Here is a 22199-nt window from a genome sequence, read left to right as displayed (position 1 = left end):
AAAAGGCGCCATGTAATGCAAACTCTGCTTTTTTGAAAGAGAGCATCCAGACTGCCTGGGTGCTCTCTTTCAAAGAAGCGGCTTGCTTTTTCGAAAGTACTGGTTGTAATCTAAATGCTCTTTTTTGAAAGAGGCTTTAGAGGCTAAAGAAAGTATCTTTAGAAAAAGCCTCTTTTGAAAGAGGCTTGCAATCTAGAGCTCTGTAGTTGTAGCCCTTGTGTTTGTGTGTTTTTTAGAAACAGAAGGCATTTTGCACAACAGGACTGAAAGTGAAATTAATCCTTTTCATCAAAGAAAGTTTGTTCTGTGAATAAGAGACTGATATTTTTGTCTCCAAAGGCAGAGAGATTTTAAATGTTTACGTTAATTTTGCATAATGACTCATTTTCAATGTTAGTACTTGTTTTATTTCTCTTCTGTTTCAGCTTTAGAATGAATGTTTTTGGGTTTGCTAAGGTACTATGTAAAAGCAAGGTCTCTGTTAAGAAACACTCCAAACCTAAGTATCTTTGTTTCACTGTTGGACTGTGAAAGAGTGGATAGCACTACTAACTATTTTTATCTTTGAGAGCAATATAACAGAACACACAGATTCCCCAAATTGTAACATGAAGACACACCTATCTCAACATGCCTAAATTTCTGAAACTGCAGACATTTAGGGTACGGCTAGACTACAGGCTTTTGTCAACAGATAAAAGCTTCCATCGACAAAGAGCGTCTAGACTACAGCCAGTTCTGTCGACAAAGCAAGCCGATTTTTCAACAGAGTGTCTAGACACTCTCTTTTGAAAAAGCACAGTGTAGATGCAATAGCGCCTTTTATTGAAAGAACTCAGTCGACAAAAGGCGTTATTCCTCGTAGAATGAGGTTTACCGCCGTCGACAAAACTGCCGTGTTCTGTTGACTTACTGTAGACAGAGCTCGGCGGTAGTGTAGATGCAGGTATAGTTTTATTGACAAAAGTCCACTTTTGTCGACAAAACCCTGTAGTCTAGACACACCCTTAGTCCATACAGGTGTATGAAGACCAAGAATATAATCTACCAGGAGGTAGCATTTCAGTGCCACTGCAAATAGATCTGATTAGTTTTGCTAAATAATTTGGCATTCCCCTCCACTTCCTTGACTCCTTGGCTGTGTCTAGACTGGCATGATTTTCCAGAAATGCTTTTAACGGAAAAGCCCCGATCGCCATTTTCGCAAAAGGGGATTTTTTGCAGAAAACAAATCTGAGCTGTCTACACTGGCCCTTTCGCGCTAAAGTTTTGCGCAAAAGGACTTTTGCCTGTATGGGAGCAGCATAGTATTTCCGCAAGAAGCACTGATTTCTTACAGTAGGAAGTCAGTGCTTTTGTGGAAATTCAAGCGGCCAGTGTAGACTGCTGGCAAGTTTTTCCAGAAAAGCAGCTGATTTTCCGGAAAAACTGGCCGGTCTAGACACAGCCCTTTGGTACTCCTGAAAACTGAATGATCTCTTAAACCCTCTTTCCCAGAAATTCTTCTTCCTGTTTCCTCACACTTACTTCATCTCCCACCACTTCTTCATCCACTCATCCTTTGGAATGTCACCTTTAAACACCATCCATCTCCACTTCTCCAGCATGTAAGTAAAAGGCATTGTTCCAACAATAGTGAGGGCTTGTTTGAGTAGGAAGTTGATGTCAGTTTCTGAAAAAAAGAGCACAATGTAAGTGTTAAGGCGATGATAAAGGCCAGGCTACTAATATTGCTTCACCATACATAGCTAATGAGTACCTCTGAGTAGAAAATTTTACCAAATAATATAACCAAAGAAATACGGGAAGATATTATTATGCAAATCTGTACATTATTTTTCTCTTTTTGCTTCAACTCTACTTTCTAAGCATTCATATTCCCTGTGGCTTTGGCTGCAACATTATCTTGTTGTGGGCCTGGGCTCGCATTCTGATTTAAATCCTAATCTGAATTTCCCAAGTGGTGATGGATTTTGGACTCAAGAATTTGATTTAGGCTCCTCTTTGTCATGTAATATTTAACTGGACAGCCAAATCTGCCTGGAAAGAAGCAGCTGGACAAAGCAGCCCTTTACATTTTGATACAGATTTGTACAGCTTTATGCAAACAAAAGGCACAAGCCCTGCCACTAATTTTACGGTACTATGAAGATTTCCTCAATATTTATTCAGTTCTGAAGGGAGCGACAAGCTACCAATCTACTTCTAGACTCCTGCAATATCATCAAACTCGAGCTGCACTATAAATGAGTGTTTCCAATCCATGATGTCATTTTGGAAATGAGCATACTGTTATATGTAAATGAGATGGAATTTTCAATCACTTGTCTAAGGCTATGTCTAAACTACAGAGTTTACTTACATCCACACTGCAATTGTGTTCTTCTGAAAAAAAAAATGGAAAGAACAAAGGGTTTTTTCCAACATTGGTAAACCTCTTTCTATGAAGAAGACGACTTTTTCTAAAAGAGCTCTTTCAGAAAAAGGCATGTGTTGATGCGGAAGAGGGAGTTCTTTCAAAAGAAGAGGAAAGAGGAAAAAGCACAGGTGCCCTGCTGGCCACTCTGTCAGCTCACTTTTTCAATATGCTTTAACAGTGTGGATGTGCTCTTTCAAAAGAAGTTTATTCGGAAGATCTCTTCTGGAAAAGCTTCTTCTGAAAGAAGCCTGCAGTCTAGATGTAGCTTGGCAGACCTCATACCCTGCTACAAAATATGAGATGAATACATTTTTATTAGTTACCATTGTCTTCCTGAAAAGTAGGTTCTAGAAGATCAAGTGATTTCAAATGCTTTGGAGTAGCTGCAGATAATGACATGATTTCTCCTACTGCTTCATGAAATCCTTCATTAGCTCCACTTCTTAACAGATAAGAGAGGTTGGAATATGCCATGTCATACTCTATATGCCCCATCTCATGATGTACTGTCAAGAAATCATCCATGCTCACTTTAGTGCACATCTTGATCCTACATTCCAATGCAAAATGTTTAAAATTAATTAAAGACTCTAGCAGAGTTATGCCATTTGCTTGGTACTGGATGCTGTCTGTAGTTATGGTTGCAAAATAGCTTCAATAAACCCTCTGATGTATTCCATGTTCATAGTTTTCCAAAACATTGATTGGGGGAAGGTTTTAAATAAAATTCCTTTGAATGTTACTAAATTCTGCAGAGATTAAATGAATACTGCCATGCATGTTGTATGCAGAGAAGTAAAACTAGCTGAAAGTTGGCATATGAACAGTGCTTATTAAGGAGAATATCCATTACCACATTTACCTAATTGGTTGGATAATAATATAGCAAGAAATTAACAAATATTGGCTACTGCATATAGAACTCTTTCTTTAGTTTGAGTGTTTATACATGTAGAGATGCACATTGAACACATTCATTTCTTGTCAATATGCATTAATTAACACTTCTGCTGCTACATGGAGATGTAAGTCTTTATTGTGCCCTTATGACTAGCTGAACTGCACAAACTGCATACTGTCCTGAGTAAAATGTTGGGCAGAGGTATCTCAATACTGGGGGAGCTAAACGAGGGTTTGTGCAACAGGAATAAACAGCTTATTAACTGAAATTAAAGGACATGGCCAAGGTCACAGAAAGTTGGTTTTGGAAACAAAATCTTTACACCCAAGTTCCTGCTTTCTGATAGGCCTCTGCATAATCCACTTGAACACAGTGCCTTCCAAGCAAATTAACTAACAAGTCTGCGTCTCTGTGTTCCCTGCTGTAGATGGTACTTTGTACCTACCCACAGCAGATGTGGCAGTTTTCTATCTCTTGATCAGAGAACACTTCCCTGTGATGGATAATCACTATTTGCTACATTTTACCATTCAGGTAGCACAATTTGCCCGGGGACTGCTATGATCTTGTGACTAAGAAATGGAGCACAGGCCTGCTTTTTAATCTCAACTCTGCCACGCTCTCTCATTTAACTCCTGCCTATGTTTTCAGTTCCCCCATGTGTTAAATGGAAATGATGATAATTTCTGCTCACCTCATGTAGGTGTTGTTAGGCCTCACTGTGTAATATTTATAGACCTCACAATGTAATGTTTATAAAGTGGCATTTAAGGACAAAGTCCATAGAGCACTTAATGATATCCATGAGCTAAATTAGGAAAGCGTGTGATGAACTGAATATATCATGCTCCTTTGGCCAATTCCCCTGCACTGTGCTCACTAACCCGTCCACCTCAACCAAAGCTGCTCCTGATATTTCACACCTAGGAGCACCTTTGTACAACTACTATTTCATAAAACCCCAACCAAATAAATTACTCTTTTCCCCATCAAATGTGGCTTCCCTCACTGCCATCAAATTACATTGCTAGAAGGCCCAGGATTGGAAATGTGTAGCCCTAGATCAAGGACTGATACGTGGTGAACCACCATTGTTTCATTTCTCTCCCTGCAGGATATTGGTAACTACTGTGGCTGTGTCTAGACTGGCAAGTTTTTCTGCAAAAGCAAAAAAGAAAAATTTGCCAGCTGTCTACACTGGCCGCTTGAATTTCCACAAGAACACTGACTTCCTACTTTCTGAAATCAGTGCTTCTTGAAGAAATACTATGCTGCTCCCGTTCGGGCAAAAGTCCCTTTTGCACAAAGCTTTTGTGCAAAAGGGCCAGTGTAGACAGCTCAGATTTGTTTTGTGCAAAAAAGCCCCGATCGTGAAAATGGCGATCGGGGCTTTTTTGCGGAAAAGCATCCGTGCCAATCTAGACGTGCTTTTCAAGCTATCAGGCTTTTTTGCGGAAAACAAATCTGAGCTGTCTACACTGGCCCTTTTGCGCAAAAGCTTTGCTCCTGTCATTCTTGCTCATATATAAATGTACATTCCCATTGAATATGAAATAGATTCCAGGGGACAATTTTTTTCATTGACTTGCATTCCAAGTCCCAGTGGGTATGCACTGTACATTTGTGATAACTGAAGACCCAGAATATGTTGTTCTATCACTAACTTACGTGAATATAAAAATAATTATCTGTTTAGCATCCCATTGATTCTACAGAAAAATGTTACAAATTATAGTTTAGAATCCCCTAAACATCCTCTATTTGACCCCTAGCACATATTTTAGACAAGTAAGGAAAAGATGAACTATCAGTTTGACCTGGTGCTTCTGCACTAGATCTCAAAGAATCACAGAAATGTAAGCCTGTAAGGGACCTCAAGAGGTCATCTGGTTCAACCCCCTATGCTGAAGCAGAAGCAAGTATACCTAGATTATCCCGGATAAGACAATCTCTTCTTTAAAACCTCCAGTAACCAGGATTCCACAACCTCTCTTGGTAAACTATGCTGGTTCTTAACCACACAAAATTTTTCCCTCTTACCTAACCTAAATTTCCCTTGCTACAAACTAAGGCGATTACTACTTAGCCTACATCCATTAGACATGAAGAACAAAGGATCACCACCCTTTTTATAACAATCGTTACATCTCTGAAGAGAAATGTGATGGTGCTATGGAGATCTATAGGAAAGAGTTACAAGTGTTATAGTACCTATAATCCTTTTTTCCCATATCCCAAGCTGTAGGATGGCAAACAACCTTTCTTCCATCATTAGGCTCTGTAATCATGGAGTTCTTCCAGAAGCCTTCAGTCATTTTATAGAGCCCAACAGACATGAAAAAATCCTCAGCAGCCTTAAATATTTTTGTTGCATTCCAATTCTGAAACAGACAGTGATAATTCACTTATAATATTAGCCAATTACTCTATGGCTAGATATTTTTCACAGCCCAGTAGAACAGAGTATATGTTGAACAGTGATTCTGAAAACCAGCACCATGGTCCCCATATTTCTTGTGTCTCAGTGACTTTAAATCAAATTCTTACAGTTTGCAACTAAGTTGGTAGCTTACTGCTAGTCCTGAAAACTCATTGCGGGAGTGGAGAGTCAAACTGGCTCATGGATCACTATCCCTTATCAGGTTTCTGCAGTGAAAGCTAGTCTGTTGATAATGCATGAGTCAGAACAGGAAAGTCTTAACAAGACTATAATTTGTCAGCAGTGGACACAGCTATAAGGTCTATTCCTCTTCTCTCAGCGATATAGATCAGGAGTAACATGTCGGAGCCAGTGGCATGGGTGTGGGAGTGTTGTAAAACCAGTGTGACGGGAGAATTGAATTTGTAACTCAGAAAACAGACAACAAAGCTATGTAAAAAGGGTTTAATTTTAGAGTCACTATTTGTACTTGAAAGTTCGCTTAAAAACCTGCCTCTGAATTTCATTTGTCAATTATATGTATTCTAAATAGAATACTGCAGCCATAAAGCCGGAGGCTTTACAATTAGGGGGAAAATGATAGTCCAGTGGAAAGGCTGTTAGTGTAACACTGACAAGTGCAATCAAACCTGGGACCTCTGGAGTTTATGGTATGAGCCTTCAATGCATGAGCTAAAAGCCAACTGGCTATAAGCTAAGGCCGTTCAGCAGGCTCATTATTCTCTCTGTGTAAATGGTTTTGGTGCCACTAGATGGGACAATACACCACACCCAGAAATTGGGTTACATTAGCCTGAGACATAGCTGACCTAGATTCATTTCCCTTCTCTGCTACAGTCAACCTAGGTGACTTTGGGCAAGTCACACAGGGCTTTGCCTGCATGGGGGAAAAGTCCACAGGAGCTGACATGCACCAGCTATTCTGTGGATACTCCTACTGTGTCACACTAAGAGTGCATCTACACAGCAGCATTATTTTGGAATAACGGCCATTATTCCGAAATAACAGTGCGAGTGTCGCCACACAGAAATTCCATTATTTCAGAATAAATTCAAAATAACAGACGGTTTATTCCAACTTCTGTAAACCTCATTCCACGAAGAATTATGCCCATTCCAAAATAGCTATTTTGAAATAGCAGTAGTGTGGATGCTCCACTGCTGCTATTTCAAATAGCTTCTCCCCAGGGCCATTCTAAGTAATTACTCCCTAGTGCCTCCTGGGGCTCTAAATCTAGGTAGCGTGTCCACATTAGGGGAGCCTGCCTTGGACTAATTTTTAGGCTTCCCTGTAGTGTAGACGCGCTATTTCGAAATAAGCTATTTCAGAGTATATCTTCCAGAATAGCTTATTCCAAAATAAGTGTTCAGAGTAGACGTACTTTAAGAGTGCCTTTGTATACATTAGCTTAATGCACTTTGCAAGTGTACTAAGCAAAGCCACCTGAGGACGCTCTTACACTACACAGCCTTGTTGCTAGAAGTTGGGCAATGTAAACACTGTTTGCTGGCAATTTAGGGATAAAACACTTCATCCTTCTATGAATGAGGTTTGTGCTGTTGACATGAAAGCACTCCTGTCCACAATGGGCCATTTCCTCTGTCACTTGCCATGGCAACACTTTTGTTTTTCAGGGTAGGGTTTAATATACCCAGGAAAGAGAAACATTTTGTCATTAAATTGGAAGGTGTGACAACAGCCTTAATGTAAGATAGGAGTGTCCATATGGGGAGTTAGTGGGAGCAGTAAATTTACACCTAGCTGATTGAACACTAGCTTCTCTGTACAGACAAGCTCCTACTCATCCTGTGCCTAAGTTCACTCCCTGTAACATGGGGATAACAGCACTTCCCTACCTAAGAAGTAATATTGGGAGAATAAAACCATGAAAAATTGGGAGGGTTTCAGATACTCTGCCAAAGGGGGCCACATCAGTGGTGCTCCCTATCCAAGAAGTGGGTGTATTTAGGATAAATAGTCACATGTTAAATATTAAGCTCTCTAGACTGTGTTTGTTTTTGTAAAATAAATGAAATTCAGGGAAACCTACAAATCATTTGACAGAACGTTACAGAGTAATATTAATTATTATTTTTAATTGTTATGATTGTTATTATTACTATTATTATGCCTGAAGGCCGTAACCAGGTTCAGGACCTTATTATGCTGGGCACTGCACAAAACATAAGAGATAGTCACTGTCCTTACTGCCCTAAATCTTTAACATTTAAAGATGCAAGATTGGCACAGAGTTGGGGGGAAAAGATACAACATACAAGCACGACTGGTAAATGTCTTGTTAGTGCCACAATTTCTTGAGAGAGATATTTATTGGGATTTTTTATACACAAAAGATGTATCTTGGGGAATAGGAGTAGAAGATGGAAAGGGAGCTGTGACTGAGACTAGCCGAGGGAAGAGAAAGGAGTGAGAAAGACAAGGAAGGGAATAGTCCAGGAGAGGGGAACAGATGGGAAGTGAATGGATAAACACAGGGGAAGAGTAAAGGAAATAATAAAAGGGAGTGTAGCAAGTAATTCTGTGCCTGAAGCATGGCTACATCTAAGGCCATCCATGGTTTCCCGGGGAAGGCTGAAGTATTCTATTTAATATACTATCTAAAAACACCACTTAAGGAATCATAAGAATTGCAGCAAAACTTTATTTGCAATGCAGCCCTTTGTTGCTTGACATCTCATTAGAAGTCCTACCTTTTTAACCATTTCAGAAGTTACATCAATGTTTGGTTTGTCTGGATAGGGGACTGTCAAGGCATAGAGATTAGTCCAAAATCTACCCCACATGTCACCTTTCAAGAGAGAAGGGAAAGTTACACATTAATAAAGTGGCATTAACTACTACAAGCCAGGCACAAAGTCACTGCAAGATTGTTGGGTTCGTATCATAACAGCAGTAAGGATTTTCTCACATGTAGGTGAGGGCCTGATGCAAAGCCCTTGGGACTTACTGGGAGGTCTTACATTAATGTTAAGGGGCTTTGCACATTATCATTATTATGTTAGCTCCTAGGAGCCCCAGTCATGGCCCCAGTCAAGGCCTCACTGTGCTCGGTGCTGTACAAAGACACAACACAAAGGTCCCCCTATCCCAGGAGTTTAAAATCTAAGCCCGAGACAATAGAAGGATTCACATAGACAGGAATATATTTAATAGAAGTATGATATTACTAGTAGAATACTTTAAACAATGTGCAAGATCTTAGTTTTATTTGTCATACAAAAATTATTTCAACCTCAAAGGTGCTAATTTTTTCAGTGAAAAAACATTATACATTTCCATTCCCTTCTACTTCCATTACATTCCTAAACTACTACTTACTATACAGCTTCAGGACCATTCAATATTGAAACAACTGAACATCCACTGCATCTCTATGTAATACGACAGTTAATTATTTCCATTAACTGCTATTAATCTATAGCTAAATGTACATTATTCCATTAATGTAACATAAAGATGATGCAGTTAAAATAAGAATGGGAAAGTTAAGGTCAAGATTTTTAAAAGTATGGGCCTGAAATTATGTTCCTAAGTAAGAATTTAGTAGTTTAGGTTAAGATAGGTTAAGAATCTTGAACTAATGTCCCTAATTTCTCTTAATGATGTTAAGTTGGTTACATTGTATAGTGACAATTTTGGAAGGTAGTATAGTCTAATGCAGTGGCTCTCAGCCTTTCCAGACTGCTGTGCCCCTTTCAGGAGTCAAATTAGTCTTGTGTACCCCAAGTTGCACCTCATTTAAAAACCACTTGCTTATAAAGTCAGACATAAAAAGACAACTGTGTCACAGCACGGTATGACTGAAAATATGCTGACTTTCTCATTTTTACCCATATAATTATAAAATAAATTGACTGGAATATAAATATTGTATTTACATTTCAGTGAGAAACTTGAGCCTGTTTTTCACTTATATGCCTTGTCTTTACTCTCAGTCCTGCCACCCAAGGTTGAAACAAGTAACTTAGCTTCACGGAGCCTTCTCTCCTGTGGCACCCAAGACAACTACCCTGCTTCTTGATACCTAATGCCAGCCCTGCACTTATTAACTCCTCCCCGCCACAAACACCTTAAAACAGTTCCAAGATCCTCAGGGATCACAACCACCAGGTTGAGAAACATTGATCTAGATGTGTTGATGCTCCCTGGAAGATCTCTGCACACCCTAATTGAGAACCACTGGTCTAAAGAAATGGGCACTGGATTGAACAATAGAGGATCTGAGTTCTAGCTCTGCCTCTTACCAGCTTATATGACTCTCGGCAAACTGCTTCAACTCTCCATGCCTCTGATTCCCCTTTCTTTGTCTTCTCTATCTAGATTGTAACCTCTTCAGGGCCAGGGCTGTTTCTTCCTATGTATTTGTAATGGGGCCCAAAATTATATTAAGAATCTGGATTAACATGCAGTTTAATGTACTAATATATATGTGTTAAATGGCATTGCCCTGCTGCCGTAGCAGTAAGTATCTATGAAATCAAGCTTGTATAATACAGATGCTTTTTCATACCGAGTAAATGAGCAGGAAGACAGCCTGTTGAACTGATGTGGTCTGAGCCATAGAATTTCTCCAGCCTGTACCTCACATAAGCATGTAGCTCCCGATATAAAGGTTTTATCTGAAAAAAATGGGGATAGATCACAGAGCCATGAATTTGTCTATGCCACCATCTGGAAACGTAGAACCTCTACAGTTCCCCCCAACTGGATTGCTTATTATATTAGAATGCACCTCTCAATTAAATATTATTGGTTCGTGCACACAATGTCATGTGACTGCATTCTGAAATTTGAAATCCAGCTGTTGTTGTCATCTTGTCCCACTACAATGATATCAGGCGATGAAATTCAAGAATGAATTTGATGACTTTTACAAGGTCCATTGTAAGACCATCCTGACCTCTTTGTGGTAAGGTGTTCCCAGAGGAAATGGCTGGCTAATAGGACTCTAGCACCCATATTCCCATCCATTATGTTGCAGATGAGAGCTTGGAGACAAAATGCTACTGCAATCCAGTTTCCCTTCAGTAAGGGATGCAAGCGTGGGGGGGAATCTATCCCTAAGCCACAGAATACTTATGAAGCCACCCAATGGGAGTCACTATAGCCTCATGACAGAATGCTCTGTGTGGGGCTGCACCTAACTCCCACACTGGAGAAAGATGTAAGACATTGACCTCCTGACTCAATGATCTCCTGAGGTCTCTTCCAGCCCTAGGATTCTATGACTCGATGAAGTTGCACAGCAGGTGGCCATGTAGGCTACATCTAGACTGCAGCGCTTTCTGGGATACCAGAGGTATCCCGGAAAAGCAATGTTGCATCCAAGGAACGCATCGGCTTTTCCAAAAAAAAATTCAGAAAAGTGGACGCACTCTTTCGCCATCCCTGTAAACCTCATTCTACAAGGAAGAAGGGATGCGTCAAAAGAGCAGATTTTTCTGAAATTTGGTGCCGTGTAGACGCACCAAAGTTCGGAAAAGCCTCTTTCAACAGAAAAACGGAAAAAGATACACAAATGGCGGTTCACAATTTGCATATCTTTTTCCAACTTACCTTTGTAGTCTAGATGTAGTCATAGTCACACCCATCATTCACCTACTTTCTGCACATTGCTGTCCATTTTGCAGCAAAAATGCACAGGTTTCACTGTGAAGGGTACATTCTATGGCTGTGACACAGGAAGCTAAATTTGCCCCTAAAAGACTATATAAATATATAGGTTTTGCAACAAATTCAGGTCCTGTTGAATAAAGGGGAGAAGAGATGTCCAGAAAAGAGTCCAGGTTCATATGAAACCTACAAAGTTCCCTTTTGGTTTGCCCCAGGTTTGCTTCGCAGCCATAGGTTCGCGAGAATGTGCAACTCCCAGTTAAAACTGAAAGGGCTTTAATAGAAACAAAAGTTATGACTAAAACCATCTGATTATGGTTTGTGAAGCCTGCATTAGCCAAAGCCAGTGGGCTAGGCAGCGTTGTAGGATTTCCTCATAGTGTCGCTGTTTAAATCACAAAACTTTCACAAATTAGCAACTAACGTAGAAATGACAAAATGAAACTACAGAATTAAGAAAACTCCCATGCTTGACACCAAATCACTACCTGTTCAAATGTCGCTTCCACATCTTCCATCAGTTGATTACGGCTATAGGCATATTCGGTGGGATCATTTACTTCATAATTGCCTCTCCAGTAATCTCCGTAGTCAGAATATTCTGTAAAACAAAGGCGTGCACTTACTGAGACTAGACTCCAGCCTGCAATTTAAACAATCTCTCCCTAGAAAGGAAGAGATGAAGTTACTAGTACTAGAACTCAAGACCTCAGTGTGCTCTCTCAGATGGTGAGAGGGAGGAAGTCACCCCCTGGAAGAGCTCTGTTCCACTGCAGGTTAGATAGCCCAGGTCTCCAGGGACAGTTGGAACAGAAATTGCAGCAACTACTTTTACATCTTGCTGTGATTCACACTTACTCAGAGGTGCCAAATGAAGAGACGGATTAGGCTAGGGCTCTCCACTAGATTTTGGGGTCAAGGGTGAATGAAGACTAATCTCACAAATCGTTCACATAAAACATACACAGGACAAGCTGCCTCCAAACTACAGATAGAAAAAAAGCCATTTCTAATTTTGAATCTACCCCAAGAGTATGACTGCAGGGGCAAGTTCAAATACTAAGATTCAAATTCAACCTCCCCTCCTTGAAATTTGACCATGGAGGGGACGGTTCATGTTTAAGGCCCATTGTTGGGGCTGTCTCTAATACTGGGGAACTGCTAGAGAGGTCTCTAGTTAAAGTTTCCATGAAGCTTTGAAGTTCAGGTAGTGAAAAATACTGTTCTGTTACAGGAGTGAGATGAAATGGTGCTTGGTCCTGTAGACGGTGCTTGGTCCTGCCTTGAGGGCGGGGGGCTGGACTCGATGACCTCTTGAGGTCCCTTCCAGTCCTATTATTCTATGATTCTATGAAATGCCAACAAAGATAGATCTCCTCTTCATTCTAGGATGAGACTGGTGACATGTGTCGGGTCTGACACTGGCCTGATTCTCCACTGCCCTGCACGTTGTATACTTAGTCACATGGGTATTTATTAGTCCCAGGGGCTTCTTGCACAAGAACCCTTGCACAAGAAAACATCCACACTGCCATGTACAAGTTGTGCTTTTGTACAAGAGCATCCATGGCAGTGTGGACACTCTCTTGCGCAAGAAAGCACTAGTGGCCATTTTAGCCATAGGGCTTTCTTGTGCAAGAAATCCCTGCCGAATGTCCACATTGCCCTCTTGCACAAGAACTCCTGCGAAAGAGGGCTTACACCTGTTAAAAAAGAGCATAGCTCTTGCGCAAGAAGCCCTCTCTTACCACGCCATACTGTAAATTTCCTTGCGCAAGAGCAGGCAGGCAGTGTGGACGCTCTGTGGATTCTTGCGCAAGAATATCCATATTTGCACAAGAAGCCGCGAGTGAAACATAGCCTAAGTGAATTCATTTGTTATTACTCCAGGCCTCTGGGTCAATCCAGTTCTTATAGAATATTCCAGTCCTCTCTATAAAGGATACTTCCCAGCACTGTGTCATCAGTACATTTCTTTAGCACAAGCCTACTTGTTTTTGTTATTCACTAATGAAGTTATTAAATTACATCAGCCCTAAGACAGATCCTTGAGGAACTTCACAAGTAATTGTTGTTCAGCCTGTTAACTCTCTTTTCAATACAGCCTGTTGTCTCCTCTTTAGCCAGTTCCTTACCTAGCTTAGAATTCCTGTACTTATCCATATCTTCTCTGTCTTTACTAATTTCCCACCTAATACCTAATTTCCCACCTCAAAGGAAGTTAAAATAAACAGATTAGATTAGATTAGATTAGTTTGGCATGATCTACTGTTGAGTTGCATTGTATCCCCTTTTCAGATTACCTCTATTATCTAGTCTCCAGGAACTGAGAGCATTAAGCTCTGGGTTTTGCTTCTACCTTGGATGTGGTAATTTCCATTTCTGTACACTCATTCCCATTAGCCATCCTGCCATTGTTCTACTTCATCATCCTGATAGAAAACCAAGCTGTGAGTTGCTGGGTCACACCTAGATTATCCTTCCCCTCTACTCCACTCTCACAGCATAGTGGCCTCACTTCTTTTAGACTTGAACATTTCCTTTGCATGATCTAACTCAAGTTGGTTTTCAGCAATTCTCTCTTTGTCCTTACATTTTCTGACCTCTAAGATGTAACTTTTTTGCTGATCAATCCCATACTCCATCTTTATAGGCTCTCTAATTACCACTACTGGTTGGACCTCCCTTGTCCAGAACCCTTGGGACCTGACCTACTCTGAATGAGGGAATTTGCTGTCTCAGCTCCAGCCCTACTGCCACTGGGCTCCTGCCTTCAGGGCTTGGACTTGTATTCTGGCCTGCTGAGGCTTCCCAAGGCTAGAGCTCCCCAGCCGCTGCAGCCCCGCTTTCCCCCTGCCCAACTGGGGATCCCCGGAGATGGGGCTTACCATCTGCCCTACTTCTGTTGCACTCTGCCGGGGATCCCTGGGGACCGGGCTTGCTGGCTGCTCTGCTTCTGCTGTGCTCTGCTGGGGATACTTGGGGATGGAGCTCATCAGTCCTGCTGCTGCACTGCCTGGCCAGGGCTCCCCGGGGACAGGGCACACCAGTCCTGTTGCTGCCCAGGGGATGAGGTTCACACTCCCAGGCTCCAATGCTCTCTGATTCAGCAACTTCTGTGGTCCTGCCAGACCACGGAGCTTGCTGGACCAGAGAGTCCCAGATTTTGGAGGTTCAACCTGTAATCTCCTTTTGGGGGCTGGTTATTCATCCAGTTAGGTCTGCAGCCCTTCATTACTAGTTATTTCCCCTTGCTTACAATGCAAATTCCAGATAGTTTTTGTACCTTCTATATTAAGGGGTTAGCTTAGCACAGCTACTTTGATCAGGAGTGTGGATTTTTCACACCCTGACAGGAGGTATTTATGTTAATCAACTTTTAAGTTTAGACCAGGCCTTTGTAGGTTACACATATATAAAGAGCATGCAAAGTATGTGTGCACCATGCTACCCATCAGTTTGTGGAAGATCCTGACCTTGCTTGGACACAAATGACTGCACAAGATATGAAAGTCTGTGGAGAATCTGGCCCCCTGTATTTCTGAAGGACAAAATAATTGTAATTGTAACTTACTGTTTAGTCTTGCAGCCTCATTTTCCAACTCAACATAGCGTTCATATAACTCTCTCATCTTCTTGCCAACATCAGCTCTCCAGCCTTCCCAAGCCCATAGTCTCTCAAAGTAATCAGTGCTGCTAGCCATAATAGCATCTAGGCCTGTCATTTAAAACAAAAGTAGCAGACCCATAAAAAGAGGAACTCTTTAAGTAGTGGTGATTCTATATTTTAAAAAAAACCCAGGAGAACAAGAAAGAATGAAAATGGCTCAATGTACATTTTGAGTAAAGCCAGTCACTCTGTCCCTGAAAGTTTTGATGTTTGATTTATTGAAAGAAATGTTTTATGTGTGTCCATTTCTCCTTTTGTGCTCTGGCTTCATGTAAGACATGGGGCCAGTTTATGATTCAGTTAAAACTTGTGCTACTCTAGATTAACTTCACTGAAGTTAATGCAGTTTTCTGGACTTACCCCAACATAACAGAAATCAGAAATTGGTATGAAGTCTGTGAATAGGATTTCTCTCTTTTGATAGAATTCAACAAAACCCTCCCAGGATGGCAAAATCCCCATGTGATGTGAACCTAGCACAGACTGCTCTGCAACTTTAGAAGCCACAGCTTAAGTTTTGGCTCCACAAACCTACATCCTCTAAAATGGGGCATGCAATTTTGAAGAAGCCAGATAGAGGACCATGAACTCTGCAACTCATGCTATTTCACTAAATTATGTATCCACGTGTGAAAAGTCACAGCAAAATTATACTGGGAAATCAAAATCCCCACTGCCAAAAATAGCAGATAAGCTTTATAAAAACAAAAGCATCTGGAGAATGCAGCTCTATTAAATCTAATATATTATTCTTTATGCTTTGTTCCACTCTTCTTGAAACCTATTAATGTAAAGGGCACAGGACAGACATTGTTTATATGGTACCTGGCTCCAGTGGCAAGCAGTTATCTGGATTATCAGGTTTACACACAGTTCCAGTGCTGTAGAAGGTGCTCATTGTACTTAAAATTTTATTCAGCTGCAATTTAAATACAAGAAATCCCATTAAAAAGAAAACACAATAAATACAAAATGTTACCTCAGCCCAGTAGCCTATCTCAACCAGCAAGGCAGTTTAGCATGTGCTTAAGCACTGTACCTGAGTAAAGATTAATTTAAGTATGTGCTTAAATGCTTTGTGAAGTTGGCGCCTACTTGGACAAGACAGATAAAGTCATATCTTTTGAGCAGATATTGAGTGACTCCATAACATTTTTCAAATACATCGTCATAATAAAGATCAACGGTACATTTTGGCTATGTCTAGACTGGCATGATTTTCTGCAAATGCTTTTAACGGAAAAGATTTTCCGTTAAAAGCATTTGCGGAAAAGAGCATCTAGATTGGCACGGACACTTTTCCACAAAAGCACTTTTTGTGGAAAAGCGTCCGTGCCAATCTAGACATTGCCATTTTCGCGATCGGGGCTTTTGTGCACAAAACAATATTGCATTGTCTACACTGGCCCTCTTGCGCAAAAGCATTTGCGCAAGAGGGCTTTTGCCTGAATGGGAGCAGCATAGCATTTCTGCAAGACCACTGACAATCTTACATGAGATCGTCAGTGTTCTTGCAGAAATTCAAGCCGCCAGTGTAGACAGCTGGCAAGTTTTTCCGCAAAAGCAAGTACTTTTGCGGAAAAACTTTTCAGTCTACACACAGCCTTTATGTATATGGCTCTCATGTATATGGTTTCTAGGTAAGTATACAGTATAAATATTGTAATGGAAGGGAAAAGGTTCCTTTTCCAGGTACAGACTGATTGATTATTGCTTGAATTTTTTAATGATTCATAAGGTAGATTTTGTTGATCTGTTTACTTTACACTAACTTTCCACAGAAGCTAGCTTTTATGTCTTGGTTCAGCTGAAGGCCAAATGCATCTGAAAATATTCAGTTCCTTCTTAGCCTCACCAGTTGTGTGACAGAGCATTATTTTTTTCATTTCTCTACAGTTCGCTTCTATCTCAACTATCCTCAGCATTTCCAGTGTCATATAAAGCATATTCCCTCACCGCGGACCATATACCTGCAGTCACGTGTCCTAGCAAATGCCCCTTTCACAGCCACTCACTAGGACTGCCATGAGAGGAATCCACAACTGCTTCTGCTCTTGATCTCTGCGGGTGTATTAAGCTTTGAGAGCCTTAGCAGATAGCAGCATTGTTTCACCCTTGTCTTTTCTGGCCCAATTCCTGTTCATCAACCTCTGGTCTGTTATCCCTTCTCAGAAACCCAGCTCCTCGCCCCACCTAACCCTCAGCCTCCAGTGACCAGCACTAGATGCATCAGAAGAAGGTGTAAGAATCCCACAATAAACATCTGTAGGATAATCTTCCTCCACATTAGATCTCATCTTGATCTGCAGTAGTTAGCAATTGGCTTAATCCCTAAAGCACAAGGTTCAATATCACTTCTGCTATATGTATTATATGTATAGTCATTAGTCATAACTCTGGTTAGTCCTGATAGCCATATAAATAGCTGGTCTCATTTTGAGTCTGGCTAAATTTTTGGTCTCAACCACTTCCTGTAGTGGTGAGTTCCGTAATCTAATTACACACCTGAACAATTATTTCCTTGTCTCTATGGTAAATTTGCCATCTTGGATTTCACTGAATACCTTCTCGTTCGTATTTCTATTTATTCTCCAAGATCCTGACTCTACAAATCACATGTTGTTTCTTATATAAATAGTCCCATTGACTATGCTATACAGGCACACGGATATTGTTTAATTGTATGTAGCATAAGTTGAAGGAGCTGAGTAGTCAATGACTTAATGTCATTTTCTAAAATTTACACACTTAATGCATAATATAAACTAGCAGTAAATTAAATGTGCATGTATGCAATATTATCTAATATAAGATATATCATTCACAACAAGACAATGCTGCCTGGATTTAATATGTTCCTGGGATAAAGAAAGACAGGGAATAATTTTGTAATCACTGCCCAACATTTATTTCAACTCTTGGGTCAGTCTACATATATTTAACAACTTACTTCATTGTATTTTTCCCCAGATAATACTGATGTTCCTTTGCCCTGAAGAGACTGAAGTTGGAGTTTGACAGTATGATTTGTAATTTTATCTATTGCATACTTGCTGGCATTGGTGGATGCTTCATCATAGAATACTGACCATTTGGCTCCTGCTTCATTCTAAAACAGATTAATATTCATTTGTAAGAAATCAAGGGTAGAAAATATTTCTTGCTTGAAAAATTAGTTTTGTGGATTTTGCTAGTTCTTATTAAACTTTGGAAATATTGCTGCTATATAATGAAAACAAGTAGGGAATATTGTGCATTCCATTTATTCACAAATGTAGACATTTTCAAACTACAGGTTGAACTTCTCTCATCTGGCACACTTGAGACCTGACCGGTGCAGAACCAGAGAATTCGCCAAACCACAGGAGGTCAATATCGTCTAAGAGCATTACCAACACTTCAACTGCTTAGAGGTCTCTTAGAAAATATTTAGGGGTAAATTGGAGCTAAATAACTGCACAGAACACTGAGCGCCAGGACTGGCGGCTGTAAACAAACATTATGGGGCTATAGGAAATTGGCCGTACCCATGATAAGTGGACATCTGGCTAAAATCATGCCAGACCATGGATGTTGCCAGACTAGAGAGTGCTGGACTAGAAAGTTTCAACCTGTATTTGTATTTGGAAAAATACTAATCAAGTAACCAATACCTTCCCACCAAAACAAACCAACCAGTTTTCAATTGATTCAAAACCATCAAATTATGCACATAGCTGGTTCATGTAACCATACATATTTATATTACTGCTCCTCTCATCATCTTCCCCTCCTATGTTTGTGGCATCCAGATGTTCTATCTTGTCTTAAGTTAGACTCTAAGCTCTTTGGGGCACGGGGCATGCCTACCTGTCCATTTGAACAGTCCATAGCTCAAAAATTGTGATCTCAGCAGAGTCCTCTGGGTGCTGCCCCAATAGAAGTAATAAATCACAACTGCCATGTGACTGTTAGTAATTAATTTGATTACGCAAATATTTAATCTTCACAGTTATAATAATTAGTGCTTACTGACTGGCCGCAGAAGACCCCATAGTCTCAAAACCAATTTAGGATCCTAAATTGTCCATGCAGTATATGAACTCACAACATGCAATTGCTTGCACACTGTGTGTCTTTACTCTGCAAGACATGCTAGCTCTCAGATGCAATGCAATCTTTAGTACTCAAGAACATTATATGGATTTGTATAATCACTAGAAGAGCCACTTTTGATTACCATCTTTTTGTTATGGGCAATAAGCACGAGACGCTGGTATGCAGGTTTGGTTTGGAATCTAAGGACACTTCTAATCTCCCTTCTGTATGTTTCATGTTATTTGAGGGATATTGTAACTATGGTGATAATAGCTCCTTAGTAGTGACTCCTCAGAAGATAAGAATCACCACCCAGCATGCATACATTCAGAGTATATATATATATATATATGTTGACACTATCTTTTTTTTTTCATTCTTTTGAAATGATAAAAAATGGGTATCATTTCTTTTTACTCTTTTTACACCTCAGTTCAGAGTAAAATGTAAAGTGTTCGAAGTTTTTTTTTTTTTTACATTATTTGATCCCTATGGGGATGACTATGCACGTTGGGGGCCCAGAGAAGAGGAGGCATTTTTTGCCCAATGAGAAGAGCCACCTGAGAGAAGTTGAGATGTCAGCTGGTACCTCACCATGAAAAGGGCTGGCTGAGTGCATGGGTTGCCCCCACTCATTTGGAGAACTGGTTGAGAAGCAGGCAAAAGGATTGTGTGTTTGTGGACGGGTAATCCCATTATATGAAAAAAGTGCATTTGAGGAAGCCATCAGGGGCACCTTTGATTAACTCTTCCCTGTTAGCAGATGGGGGTTATGAGCAAGGTTCCCTCTAAGCTGCATGGCAGCACAACCTTGCAGCTGCTTAATCAACCCTGCCCAGCTAGGGAGTTCCAAGTGCAAAGCCCTGAGTGTCGGGCTGGGCAGGGCTGCTTAAGCAGCTGCAGGGCTGTGCTGAAGTGCAGTTTAGAGGGAACCTTGGTCATGACACCAGTGTCACTGCTGGCATCATGATAGGGCATGAATAAAACACAACCAGGGGCAGCATTCCTGAGCAACACCATACTGTGCTCATTACTGATTAAACACTAAGCCACTTATTATACTATTGAGCTGCTAAGCAGAGCTTCAATTGTATGTGTTTCGGAATGTCACAGAAGTACAATTAGCCAAGAGGCTCATCAGAATCTATCCTGCAATCAGAGTCTATATTTTAATTAAGAAATGCTATAGTAAAGATTGTTTTTATTAAATAGCAAGACTCTGCTGAATATGATGATTCTGGGTTATACCTTTTTTTCAAAATTAGGTCTCTTGATATTATACTGCACCATCACATGCCAAAAAGCATATTTAGAAACTGGTTTCCTTTAAAATATAGCTAGAAAAATCACTACAATATATTTCATTGATTTTCAAAATTACAAGGATTGGAGATGCTTACTAATATGGCTGCAGCACTGATCATCAGCAACCAAGTCAAATTACAGTTGAATGCTGTCAGAGAAGAGAATATCTGTCTAGAGGGGAAGATGATTGTACTGGATAGCAAGAGGTTGAGAAAAGGCTGGATAGTGAGAGACTGGGAGACAGAGTACTGCAAGCACAACTATTATTGTCCTTCTTGTGGCTATGTAATAGCTTCTCTTAGTCAGAACACGGGGCCTTGGCAATCTGGAAATCTATATCTTCTCTAAATTTTCCTCATCCTATAATCATACCTAATCCATTGGTGATAGCTAAGGATGTTTATAATGAGAATAGTGGCAGTGTTCTGAGGCAATAATTCACTGTGAAATATTTAGGTCACCAACTCATTTCAGATCACTGACCAAATGACCATCAGAAAATTTTCAATAACTACAGAATTAAAATCCAATATCGAACCCATCTCTAGTTTTTTTCCATTAGCAATTCTTATATTTCTCTCTACAGCAATAAAATAAAATACCAGGCAGTTATATTATAATTTCTACAATAATAACAAATATTCCTAGACAGTATTGAGTACCCACCATCTTTTTGGCATTTTCATCAGTGATGTTGGTGTTATAGTTCCAGGAGGCAAGTGAACTTGCATAAGACAGATCTTCTGCTTGTACATTGAATTCAGACAAAAAGTTGATGGCCTCTTGTGTTATATCCTGTGATTTAACAACAACAGTGAGACTGCAAAGAATCCAAAGATGGGACAACATACTTCCTTCTGAGTCAAGATGCACTAACTAAATTAGGTTCCCTCAAATACGTTTCTTAATCAGCTTGTGTTTCATCAGCCTTTGCACGTAGGTGTGTGTGCTAGGGGAAAAAGGGAGAATCCAATTTGCTGGATCTTTTATAGTTTTTTATCCAGTGAAGGACAGAAATGAAAATAGCTTTAAAAAAGCAAATAAACGTTAATGGTTAACTTTGGAGAAGCATAATTACTAGTAGCATTTTATGGTCTTCTTATAAAAGGCTTTTACTTTTAGTTAATATTTCCCCAGTATGCTGTCAATGATACTGCTGGTTATTATCTATAGTCTTCACAATGTCAGAGGAAGCCCAAGACTTGCAAATCCTTTAAGAGCTGGATGATAATCTACAAATGTAGTTAACAAATTCAGTGAGACACTACCTGACCTTAACTCTTGGGAAGAAACAAATTCAGTATGGCAATGTCTACCCTCCGGAGTTATTTCAGGATACTGGAAGTATCCCAAAATAGCAATTCTGCATCTTTAAATAGATTTCGAAATAATGACTATGCTATTCTGGCATCCTGGATGTTTCAGAATAGCGCTTTATTTCGAAATGTGGTGCTATATAGACAAAGCCAAATTTCAAAATAAGCTATTTCGAAGTTACCTCAAAATAAGCTACACAATTGCTTATTTTGAGGTAAGAGTGCAGTGTAGACATACCCTGTACGTCTGGTGTATTGTTGCTCCTTAGCCTCTTAGGATATATCTACACAGCAAAGAAAACCCCCCAACACCCATGCCAGCTGCTGAAATCTCAAGGAGCTCAAGCTGTGGAGCTGTATCATTGCTGTGTAGACTTCTGGGCTTTGGCTGAAGGCGGAATTCTGGGACCCTGTTTGGTATGAGGATTCTAGAGCT

The 22199-nt window shown here is 40.2% G+C and overlaps 1 protein-coding gene across 2 annotated transcripts in view; it reads right to left on the bottom strand.

The window, feature by feature from the left end:
* The window catches only part of ACE2 (angiotensin converting enzyme 2), a 41951-nt gene extending 19823 nt beyond the window's left edge, over nucleotides 1–22128 (bottom strand). The window contains exons 1-11 of one of the 2 annotated variants that reach the window (XM_075914300.1): nucleotides 22002–22128; nucleotides 21114–21242; nucleotides 18016–18174; nucleotides 15891–15984; nucleotides 14970–15113; nucleotides 11884–11996; nucleotides 10293–10401; nucleotides 8473–8570; nucleotides 5532–5701; nucleotides 2743–2969; nucleotides 1528–1672 (exon numbers count right to left, since the gene is read on the bottom strand). In XM_075914300.1, the coding sequence (XP_075770415.1) occupies nucleotides 1528–1672; nucleotides 2743–2969; nucleotides 5532–5701; nucleotides 8473–8570; nucleotides 10293–10401; nucleotides 11884–11996; nucleotides 14970–15113; nucleotides 15891–15984; nucleotides 18016–18174; nucleotides 21114–21116 (1262 nt within the window). In that variant the 5' untranslated portion in view covers nucleotides 21117–21242; nucleotides 22002–22128. Of the gene's footprint in view, nucleotides 1–1527; nucleotides 1673–2742; nucleotides 2970–5531; nucleotides 5702–8472; nucleotides 8571–10292; nucleotides 10402–11883; nucleotides 11997–14969; nucleotides 15114–15890; nucleotides 15985–18015; nucleotides 18175–21113; nucleotides 21400–22001 lie in introns of those variants that run through there. The other variant, XM_006122829.4, reaches the window with a different exon arrangement.
* Between the last annotated feature and the right edge of the window lie 71 nt (nucleotides 22129–22199).

This window comes from Pelodiscus sinensis, chromosome 1 (genome assembly GCF_049634645.1).
Source record: "Pelodiscus sinensis isolate JC-2024 chromosome 1, ASM4963464v1, whole genome shotgun sequence".
NCBI lineage: Eukaryota > Metazoa > Chordata > Testudines > Trionychidae > Pelodiscus > Pelodiscus sinensis.
This window is presented reverse-complemented; position numbering and strand designations above follow the sequence as displayed.